At 41.6% G+C, this 11,849-nt stretch overlaps 1 protein-coding gene across 1 annotated transcript; it reads left to right on the top strand.

Moving 5' to 3' along the window:
- The first annotated feature begins 6,655 nt into the window (after positions 1-6,655).
- Positions 6,656-10,004, top strand: LOC109251674 (procathepsin L). Its single transcript, XM_019423468.2, has 6 exons — positions 6,656-6,759; positions 6,952-7,098; positions 7,501-7,725; positions 8,186-8,348; positions 9,022-9,139; positions 9,628-10,004. The coding sequence occupies exons 1-6, from the start codon at positions 6,676-6,678 to the stop codon at positions 9,725-9,727; spliced, it is 837 nt and encodes a 278-aa protein (XP_019279013.2). The 5' UTR covers positions 6,656-6,675; the 3' UTR covers positions 9,728-10,004.
- The last annotated feature ends 1,845 nt before the right edge of the window (positions 10,005-11,849 follow it).

The raw sequence follows: 11,849 nt of genomic DNA, 5'->3' as shown, positions 1-11,849 counted from the left end.
CTTTATTAAATGATTCATGAATTGGGCAGCATTCCACCTAGCAAATAGAGGGAAATTCCACTGAACTAAGCAAAAGAAACATTTTAAAAGGCAGAGAGAAGGTATAAAAAAAAGAAATAAAAAGAAAGAAACAATCAACAAAATTAAAAGACAACCTACTGAATAGGAGAAGATATTTGTAAATGACATATCCAATAAAACGTTAATATCCAAAATGTAAAAAGAACTGATAAACTTAGCACTTAGAAACCCAAATAATCCAATTAAAAAAGGGAGGGGGGGGGGAGAAGGGAAGAAGACACAAAGAGGCATTTTTCCAAAAAGGACATTCAGATGGCCAACAGACACATGAAAAGATGCTTAACATCAGTCATCATGGAGGAAATGCAAATCAAAACTACAATGAGATATCACTTCACACTTGTCATAATGGCTAAAATAAAAAATACAAAAAATGATAAGCATTGATGAAGATGTGAAGAAAAAGGAAGTCTAGTGCATGTACTGTTGGTGGGAATACAAACTGGTATAGCCACTGTGAAAAATAGTATGGAGGTTCCTCAAAAAATTAAAAATAAAACTGCCATATGAACAAGTGATTGCACTACTCGGTATTTACCCAAAGCGTACAAAAACACTAATTCAAAAGGATATATTCACCTCTGTGTTTAGTGCAGCATTATTTACAGTAGCCAAATTATGGAAGCAGCCCAAGTGTCAGTTGGTAAATGAATACATCAAGAAGAGGTGACGTGTAGGTATGCATTGCCATTCTGGGAGGCTGAGAGTGAGTCTCTGAGCACAGAGTTCATCTTGTCTGAGTTTCACTCAGCTTTTTGAATATATAGACACAGACCTTACACCTTCTGTTTTAAAATTACTGCCATAAAATAGGTACAAAATTTACTAGTTATAAAAGCTGGATCTGGGTTTGGGTTTTTTAGTGGATGGAATAAGTTAAGGTTATTGGTCTAGATGGCTAAAGCTATTTTTTGAAAAAAATTTGTGGAGAAGAAACTTAAAATTGTATTTCTATTTGGAGGGTCAAATTTTCATTGGCCTTTCCTCCTTGTTTTTACTTGAGAAGAAATATCTTCTTGGAATTTTTATCTTAAAGAGATGGGCCATAAGGAGTTCCTGGAGAAGACCAGGCCGAAAGCTAAGTATTTACATTGTAAAGGCACTGGGAAAAAAATACAAACACTTTCTAGAAGGACGTTTCTTCTTTACAGTACTTATAAGCCTTTTAAAATAAATAAGGGAGGTGTTGGGATTGGTAAAAAGGATTGGTGGTCTTTGAATTGTTTTTGAAAGCACACCTCTGGTCCTGTAAAGCCTGGGTTCATAAAAGAAGTATAATGGAACTAAAGAGTGTTTGTCCGCCTAATGCACTGCAAGCCAGTAAAGGAACACCCAGCTGTTGCAGTGAAGAAAGATAGGCTATTTATTGGTGTGTTGTCACCCAGGAGAGCAGGGAGCTAATGCTCAAGGTCTCAAATTGTCCCCTGACTTACAAATGAGGATTTTTAAGGGCAAGAATTACAGCCAGGGTCTCCGGGTGGAGTGGCATTCAAGGACTGTTGGAGAATGAAGTCACATTCTTAAGATGCTGTCTTCTATTCTTTGCTTCCATGTCTGATTGGGAGGGGGTCTGTTCTACTTCAAAGACTGTAACTCTGCAAAAAGTCTCTATTGTACGTCAGTGAGTTAATAAAATGTAGTGTACTGGGGCAATATGTCCTGTGATCTTATCAATAGTATTTTGTTACCTTATGTGATTGTGGAAGTGTTCTCTGTTTATAACTACAATTATTTTGAACAACACATAGCTAAAATTCTGCCACAGTGATCAATAGTGACTTACGTGTAGCTTAACAAATCTGCCTTCTGTTCCATTCTCTGCTAGTATTTTTCCCAGTTTCACAGGGACAGCAGTGTTTAGTTTCTCAAACAATTGGTTGTTGCCTAAATAATATCAAAGGACTGACACACCCATCTGCCTGTAGAAAGCCTTCTTTTTCCTCTGAGTGCATTTTGCTTTAAGGGAGAAGCTAAAAAACAAAAATCTATCAGGCTCTGAATATCAGCTTTTAATTGGGCCAGATTTCTGATTATAAAGCTATTAAATTAAAAATAAATATTTTGTTGGGTTTTAGCCAAAACACGGTAAAGATTTCTGATTGTATTAAATGATTTCATGGAGCCAAGAGGTATCCTCAAAGAGGGTGTAAAAGATACTATTTTTACAAAATCTAGACCCACTCCCAAAGACGGCCAAAGAGAGAGCTGAGGCAAGTGGAAAGCCAAACCATGTTCTTAGGATGTAAAACAAAAGGAACAAGAAGGAAATAGTTTTTCCTAGGAAAGAAGGATTCATAGCCAATAGGTCTGGAGTTGGAAAGGAAGGGATGATGTGAATTTTTATTTCCTTCTCTCACCTGGGCTCAGGGGGAATCTATTTAAGAATAAAACAAATAAACAAACAAATGAAAACTCTTGAGGACCCTGGCTGTGTTTATGAAATGTTTTACTGTGAGCCTTAGTTCAGTCTTTGACCAAGGATGAAAGGCTTCTCAGGAGGACCACCTGTAACCTCAGGTGGTGTCCTGTAAAAAAGGTGGGTGTCTCTTCAGGTGGAAAGGCACTTGGGATGGGAAAATGGCAGACATAGAGTTCAGGGAAAGGAGGGCTGAGGAGGTGGAGGACATAAGTCAGTTTTACAGTCTTTGGTCTTAAGCACCTCTCGTGTTTCTAATTGTTCAGTAGCCTTTTGTAGTGAATCTTTCACTGGGACTATTTTATAATCTTGAAGCCTTTTGGAGGCTTCTGCATATGAATTAAAGTAGGCACCCCACTCTGTTTATTTAGATTGGGATGCCTGACTTTCATGTACACTTCTTAAATGAACAATCTGGCCTAACTGGAAGGTTCCTCATGGTGGCCACTGTAATTCTAGGTTATTTTTAAGAATTTTTTTCCATTTTGTTAGATATCTGTTGCTATCTACTGATATCTAGAAAGCTATATATCTTGCTGATATAACTTCTGGGACCATAGTTTTTAGGCACGAAATAAGCAAGTGTGCTGGAAGCTAGCACACCTGACTCTTTAGAATTGAAGGATCCCTTCAATTTGGCTTTCTCAGAGGGGAACTAATACCTAAGAGGGAAGTGCCACAGGACTGGGGATAGTGTGTGTTTTACAGTGTATGTTTATTGCATGGAAGTTTTCTTGAGCTGGAGGGTGGCCTAGTGTCCATCTAACCTATTCTATGACCAACTTATTCTATCATGGCAGACTTCTTGAGGTGGCCAGAGCTCTAGCAGCCTTTAAATGCTAGAGCCTTGCCTACCAATGTTTGTGGCTTTTTGGCCTCCAAGATCCTGCTAGCAATAGCCTTTATTTACACAAACAGGACAAACATGTTCCTTCATATATCAGCAGCACTGTGTCTCATCACTAAGAAGGCCCTATGAGCACCACCATCCATTCCCTTGGGAACCTCTTGCTGAGGAATGTGGCATGAAAGGCAGGGGTTGCCTCAGGGTGACCCTTCTGTCAGCTCAGTGGAAGTCCTGGCAAACACACCAGCACCATTGGGCTCCTGGCATAACCATCTGCAGCTCAAGCTGACCTGACCTGTAATGGATGGTTAATGGGATCAGGAGCTTCAAGGCAAAGTTAGAGACAAATAGAATGGACCTTTGACCCAGAGGAGCTTACCCACAGTGTTAGGAAAGAAGGAAGACCTTGAAACCATGCCTTGTATTTCTCCTTGTCCTGAATGCTGCTGGAAGTTTACTCCAGAGCTTGTTCCTGTTCTGTTCCAAATCTGTTAAATTGCACAATTCAGCCAAGTAAGCTTGATGTAATTGGCTTTATTAGACAACCCATGAATCAGGCAGTATCCCATCTGGCAAGTAGAAGGGAACTCAGCTGAGCTAAACCAAAGAAAGATTTTAAAAGACAGGGCAGGGGAGTCTGGCTGGCTCAGTCAGTAGAGTATGCCACTCTTGATCTCGAGGTTGTGAGTTCGAGCCCACATTGGGTGCAGAGATTACTTAAGAATAAAATCTTAAAAATAAATAAGAAGCAGGGGAATAACAAAAAGAGAAGAATGGAATTTATTAGCAAAGAATGCATTGTTTGGACAAGGTAGCCCTGCTAATGAGAGCAGAAAGGCTCTCAGTAAATTCCCCAGTGTGGACCAGGAAATTGACTCTTTCAGGGTTACCTTGCTAGGGGTTGAACCTGCAGTTGGGTTAGGTATTAAGTCTTGGTTTCCTGACTTGGGCCCTTAACCTAAGTGACACCATTTTGGGCCTGTGGATTTCTGTTCAACAGCCCTCACAAGGAAGCCGTATTAAATTAGCCCTACTCTATGCTCATGCCTGACATGTATTATCTCATTTAATCCTCTGAGTAAAATTTAGTTATTGCCTCATGTCCTCACTGAAGAAACAGGCTGAGGGTGTTGCAGGGCCTGAGGGGCCCACATGGAGAGAGCTGCAGAATGGCCATGCTGGCCCAACCCTGACTCCAGGCGGTGTTCAGAATCCCTTTGACCATGGCTGTCTGGGAGCAGAGAAGTCCTGAAGATGTGTGAGGAAGGTCACTAGGGTGTATCATTGACATAGGTCCAGAGAAGTAGGCGGTGTAGACATATAGAATCGTGTTTCTAAGGAGAGCAAAACCGGTCGTCAGACAGCAAATTCATGGTTTCCTGATAAACGCTGTTTTGCTAATTTTTCTTAAAGTTCTTAAATCTCAAGAAAACCAGGTTGGATACTGAAGAGGTAAATGTAGTTTCTAGATTCTACTTTTCCTCCATTTCTTTAAACCATTCTCCCCCCCCCCCCCCCCATAAATAATATGTTACTGTCGGTTTGGAGAAAGGTTTGAGAGGGAAGAAGAATTCTTGACAGTCAGAGGTAGGACAGGCATTACAAAATGCCACGCCTTCCCTGGACACCCCTCCCGTCTGCCCCTTTTTTGTCCAAGGATTTGAGCCTTGTCCAATTGCGTCCCGAGTTTTCATTTCCAGTCCACTCCAGAGTCTTCCCAAACTCAGAGCATCCCTTCCTGTAACAGTGATAACACATCCGAAGGTGGGCATTAGCCACTTCGTCTACCTGCCCCACATTTGCCTGGAGTAAACAGGAACACTAGACTAGATTATCCTGTTCTCAATCCTCTGGGAGATTTTTACCAAAAATTCGGTGACTAAAGGACATGCAGGGTGACGCTGAAAACCCATTTAGGCTTCCTTATGAACTACTTTTCGTGAGCCACTAGCCAGCTCATGGATTCAGGGTAATTAGTTCATTCGGGTCCCCAGGCAGGCGCCATACACCACCACTCCGCCCTCCCTCCTCAGTCCTGTTCCTGGTCCCCCAGCTCTCCTGGCCAGGATACCACTGAGATGGTTAAGACCTCCCTAGGTAGGTCAAGCATGAACCCAGCCACGTAGCAAGACTGGAGTCCCTCCTCAGTCCTGTTCCTGGTCCCCCAGCTCTCCTGGCCAGGATACCACTGAGATGGTTAAGACCTCCCTAGGTAGGTCAAGCATGAACCCAGCCACGTAGCAAGACTGAAGTCCCAGAGCACGGAGGTCCCGCCCACATATCGGCTCAACCAATCGCGGTGGGAGCAGGTGATGGGGGCAGAGCCCTCCAGGCAGAGTCCCAGGCCTTAAATGCACCTAGGATGCACTCTTCTCCCTGGCAAGAGTGGGAAGCCCCCGGACCCACACCTGTGACTGCACCTGCACAGTTGCACCTGTCACAGGTGATTTTCCAGCGCAAGACCTGAGCAGGGGGTAGGGAGGGACACTCTCGGAACCAGCGCGGCCTCCAGCCTTGGGAGTCGGGAGTTTGGGGCTCCTAGGAAGCTCTATCTGCAGGTCTGGCCCCTCCAGCCGCGGCCCCCTGATCCCCGCAGGTTTCGCTGCGGGGCCCTCCCCCCACCCCCTTCCCTGAGATCCAAGTCCCCTGGAAGAAGGGAAGAAGGGGAGGTCGCAGGGCAGTGTCCCGCACATCGCACATCCTCAGCCTTCCTCCTTCCACAGCTCTGTGGAAATACTCGGGAGGATAAATTGAATGTTTTTACTTCACCGGGGTGGCTTTTACATCTCAGAAAAAAGGAGGTTGGCTTTTCAGACAGCTTGGCCTGATCAGATACTCATTTCTTTTCCCTTCCCAGGTTTTTGAAACATGCATCCTTTACTCTTCCTGGCTGCCCTTTGCTTGGGGGTAGCCTCAGCTGCTCCACAGCTCTATCAGAACTTAGATGCACGATGGTCCCAGTGGAAGGCAACACATGGGAAACTCTATGGCATGGTTGGTAACATCTAAACTGCCCAGTGAAACTTGCAGAGAATGTTCCACGCTGGTGGGAGTTCATAACACAGAGTAGCTTGAGTCTGCTCTTACCAGCTCTTACCAAGGCAGTAAGCAGGGCACCCTGACTGTACACAACGTGGGCATATGTCCTGCTGTGTGGTTGCTGGAGAACAGCTCACAGAAGCATCAGGCCATCCCTGGCTGTGGTTTCTCCTTCTTGCTGGGAGCACATCCACTTGGTGCAGGTGATTTGCTTTCAAATAGAAGTCAAAATGATAAGATACTTGTTTCTCTGCAGGATGAAGTATGGAGGAGAGCAGTGTGGGAGAGGAATATGAAAATGATTGAACAGCACAATCGGGAATACAGTCAAGGGAAACACACCTTCACAATGGCAATGAATGCCTTTGGTGACATGGTGAGTGTGGCATGGATTGCTGAATGTTATGTGTGTCCTCCTCACAATATCATTTATTTATTTATTTGTTTGTTTGTTTATTTATTTGTTTATTTATTTGTTTATTTTTTGTTTTTTTTTATTTTCCTCACAGCACTTAAAAAAAAAAAAAAAACTCACGCTTGTCAACATTCTATTTCCTTTTCCTTGAAGACCAATGAAGAATTCAGGCAGGTGATGAATGGCCTTAAAATCCAGAAGCGCAAGAAGTGGAAAGTGTTCCAAGCACCTTTCTTTGTTGAGATCCCCTCATCTGTGGACTGGAGACAGAAAGGCTATGTAACTCCTGTGAAGGATCAGGTGTGACAATATTCAGCAGGTCCCTCTCAAGAATAGAAGACAGGGGCACCTCGGTGGCTCGGTTGGTCAAGTGTCCAACTTCGACTGAGATCATGATCTCGTGGTTTGTGAGTTTGAGGCCCACAATGGGGCTGACAGATCAGAGCCTGGAGCTTGCTTCAGATTCTATGTCTCCCTCTCTCTCTGCCCCTCCCCTGCTTGTACTCTGTCTCTGTCTCTCTCAAAAATTAAATAAAACATTAAAAAAAAAAAGAATAGAAGACAAAAGGAATTAGTGTCCTTGCTATGGATGTTGAGGAAGAATATGTAGTTTGTTGTTTTAGGAAGTTTTAGATCTATGGGCTGTTGTCAAACTCTTACTATTTATTTTGTAGACTAAGAGCTTTTCAATTTTGTTTTCAGGGTTATTGTCTTTGTTGTTGGGCTTTTAGTGCAACTGGTGCCCTTGAAGGACAGATGTTCCGGAAAACTGGCAGACTTGTTTCACTGAGTGAGCAGAACCTGGTGGACTGCTCTCAGACTGAAGGCAATGAGGGCTACAGTGGTGGCCTAATTGATGATGCTTTCCAGTATGTTAAGGACAACGGCGGCCTGGACTCAGAGGAATCCTATCCATATCACGCACAGGTAAAGAGAGCTTCTTGTCTTGTTATCCAAGTTGAACAGGTTCAAAGACAACAGCTACCATATTTATAGTCACATTTTAGATTGTAGACTTTGTATCTGCAGACTGTCAGAACTGTCATTAAAATTTATTAATCCGGCATAGTTCTCTGCCTTGATGGTTACCATATAGTTGTTCCTACTTCTATGTTTTGTGGAGGTAAGTACAGTATACCATTCTGTATACTGGTATGGATTTCTCCAGATTGAAAAATTTCTTATGGACAAGGAGACCGAGAGTGTGTCATTGAATATACACCTGCTGATTTTTCAATTTCAAAACAACCAATAAATAGCATTTCAGCTCCTGGGGTGAATTATAACAAATTTGTCTTGAATTCAGTAAGTTTGAAACTGTTTTGAACTCATGTTCCCCAGGAGGTGGATGGTAGTAATCAAGTCTCTTCCCCTTTACCTTTGAAAGGGAGACTCCTGCAAATACAGGCCTGAGAACTCTGTTGCCAATGTCACTGACTACTGGGACGTCCCTAGTAAGGAGAATGAACTTATGATCACATTGGCAGCTGTGGGGCCCATCTCTGCTGCTATAGATGCAAGCCTGGATACCTTCCGCTTCTATAAAGAAGGTAAGCATTTGTTCATATGGAAATTTAGGTAGAAAAATGGTACCATGACGCACCATATAATTGACTAGTAGGTATTTAGAATACAATGTAGAATTTTGAGTGTGTTGATTAACATGGTTGTTCATTCTGTACATGTAGTATTTGTGCCTGTTGTTTCTGTGTGACATTACTTGAATCATATCTTCATGATTTTAAGCTTGTCATAAATATATTTAAATGGCTACAGAATTTGATTTGGTATAGCTCAATTTACATTTTTTTAGTTACCAGACCTTTCGAAATTTCTAAGGAATTGTATTAATATAATTGAAACTAGAAAAAAAAACCTCTTGGCTCAAATAGTTTTGTATTTTGTGCTGTATCCCCAGGCTGACATCCTAAAAGTAGAATGACAAGGCATCAATAAGCGGTCATTTATGCTTCTTGGCAAGTTATTTGGAAAAGAGTTTGTGCCAACTTGTATTTCTGGTGGCATTAGATGAGGGCCTAAATCTCTAGCATATTAAAAAATCTTGTTTTTAAAATCTCTCTGGATTTATGTTATTTCAATATTTAGTGTAATTTATGTAATATGTAATTTAAATATTCATTAAATATTTAATGAAGTTTGATATGCCTACCAGCATGGTTGATAAGCCACATGTCACCCCAGCATTGAATTTTACTTTTCCAGGCATTTATTATGATCCAAGCTGTAGCAGTGAAGATGTGGATCACGGTGTTCTGGTGGTTGGCTATGGTGCTGACGGAACAGAGACAGAGAACCAAAAATACTGGATTATCAAAAACAGGTATAAAAAGCCAAAAATACTTATCTTTGAAATTGAAAAGGGAATCCTTTTTGGAATTAGTGTCTGGATGCAGGTCCTCAAACCCTTGAGCACACTGCTGAAGTTGCAGAAGTCTTTACCCCACACGGGGGGAACACAGACATATTCATTGGCTGATACTAATAAGGTACTGTCTCAAGTTTGCTAAGGTCCTTGCTATAGTTTTGGTACCACTGCATTTCTAAACTTGAAAATTTTCTTATTTCTGAAATACATCTTGCCCTGAGAGTTCCTTTTTCCTGTCTCTCATTTTGCAGTTTCGTGAAAGGTTGGGGGAATAGCTTTCTGGGCAGGTTTGGAACGTAAACCATGAACAAGAACAGCCTCTCCTGATACTTTCTGAATCTGTCTTGGCCTCTGGTGCACTGCTCAGTATCAAGTCCCATTGTTAATAAAGACAAATGTATTTGATTTATTTGAATAAAATGGCAAATGCTGTCTTCTTTCAGCTGGGGTACTGACTGGGGCATGGATGGCTACATAAAGATGGCCAAAGACCGGGACAACCATTGTGGAATCGCCTCTTTGGCCAGCTTTCCTACCGTGTGAGATGATGGTGGGAAGAAGACCTTGATTGGCAACAAAACATCCAGAAAATGAATTTTAAAGCTGACCACACTTTATTATGTGGGATAAAACACTTGAACCTTTGAGGATACAAGTTGTGATTTGATTCTGTGGTATTTTATACTGGTAAAATGTTACTACTTTGCTTATTACTGCTGTAAACAGCTTTGTATGATCGACTTGTCTAATATGTTGAAATTTTATTGTTTTAAAAGGATGTATGAAGTTTTACCTTTTAAAATAAAAAAATTAAAATTTTTCTTTATTTATTTTTGAGAGAGAGAGAAAGAGAGAGTGAGCAAGGGTGGGGGAGGGGCAGAGAGAGAGGGAGACACAAAACTGGAAGCAGGTGTTAGCACAGAGCCTGACATGGGGCTCAAACTCACGAACTTTGAGATCATGACCGGAGCTGAAGTCAGACACTTGAGTAGTAGTGAGGAGGGGGGGAGAGAAGGGAGCCAAGTGATGGACATCTTATCATTTCTTCTTTTTTCTTTTCCTTTGAATAAATGTCACCTTTTGAGGCAAAATTAAAAATAAAGTGGTAGTGGGGAAGTTTCTAATAACTTTTTGTAAAGTCAAAAATGTGATTGGGCTCTAGGGATATAACTGAATGTGCCAGGGGTCCACTAGGGGAAAGGCTGGGTGACCTCTGGCTCTTACAGTTGTAAATATGCACATCTCATGTCAGCTGCTCTTTCACTGTTTGATTCAACCCTTAAATGGAACAAAATGTGACCAATGATCTATAAACACAAAGGTACACTATTTTAATAAGGAAAAAACTTCACATTTTAGAAAAGTAAATACACACACAGGATTTCCAAAATAAAAAAGTGCACTAGATATCATGGTCATTTGACCTTAGATGGTTACAACCCAGCTAAGTTACAGGACGGATGTCATAGAGTCAGTTTTGGGTACATCGTCCCCACTTGCTAGTGAAGACTACGTCAGTACTTTGCAGGTGAGGAAGGACCGAACACAGCGGATTGCCAGGTATTTGTGTTGTGGGTCCACAAGGATTGAGGGTAAGCCCCTAGACATGAGGGGTGGATTCAGAAATAGTGCTGGGGTTTCAGAGGTGGCAGAAAGGTGACGGCATCCAAAGTGATCATCTGAGGTTGAATTTACCTAACCTCAGAATTTATTAAAAGAAGACAAATTGCTTACAGTCTGCAGGCTAAAGAAGCACATAGTTTAATTTGCTCTCTGAGTGTTCAAAAGTGTCAAGTTCCCACTCAGGAAGTATAAGGAGAAGGTGGAAGTTAAGAGACCCCGTAAGCCCTCAGGAGTGCATGAGGTGGAGGACAGTCTCAAGCCTACAAGGACCCCTGTTTCTTGATTCCTCTCTCTCTCTCTCTCTCTCTGTCTCTCTCCCTCCCTGTATCTCTTTTTTTCCTTTGTTTAGTTTCTTAAATTCCACATAAGAGTGAAATCATATGGTCTTTCTCTGACTGACTTATTTTGCTTAGCATAATACTCTCTAGCTCCATCTATGTGGTTGCAAATGGCAAGATTTCATTTCTTTTTGTGCCTGAATAATATTCCATTGTATATATACCACATCTTCTTTACTCATTCGTCTATCGATAGACAGTTGGGGTGCTTCTCTAATTTGACCATTGTAAGTAATGCTGCTATAAACACAGGGGTGCATGTATCCCTTTGAATTGGTGTTTTTGTATTCTTGGGGTAAATACTCAGTTGTGTGATTGCTGGATTTAACTTTTTGAGTAACATTCACAGTGGCTGCACCACTTTACATTCCCACCAACAATGCACGAGGGTTCCTTTTTTCCCACATCCTCGCCAACACTTGTTGTTTCTTGTGTTTTTTGATTTTAGCCATTCTGACAGGTGTGAGGTGATACCTCATTGTAGTTTTGACTTGCATTTCATTAATAATCAGTGATGTTGAGCATCTTTTCATGTGTCTGTTGGCCATCTGGATGTCTTCTTTGGAGAAAGGTCTGTTCATGTCTTCTGCCTGTTTTTTAAGTGGATAATTTGTTTTTTGGGTGTTGAGTTGTATCAGTTCCGTATATATTTTAGATATTAACCCTTTATTGGATATGTCATTTATAAATGTTTTCTCCCAGAG

Source organism: Panthera pardus, unplaced genomic scaffold (assembly GCF_024362965.1).
Source record: "Panthera pardus isolate Hobbes unplaced genomic scaffold, ASM2436296v1 HiC_scaffold_20, whole genome shotgun sequence".
NCBI lineage: Eukaryota > Metazoa > Chordata > Mammalia > Carnivora > Felidae > Panthera > Panthera pardus.
This window is presented reverse-complemented; position numbering and strand designations above follow the sequence as displayed.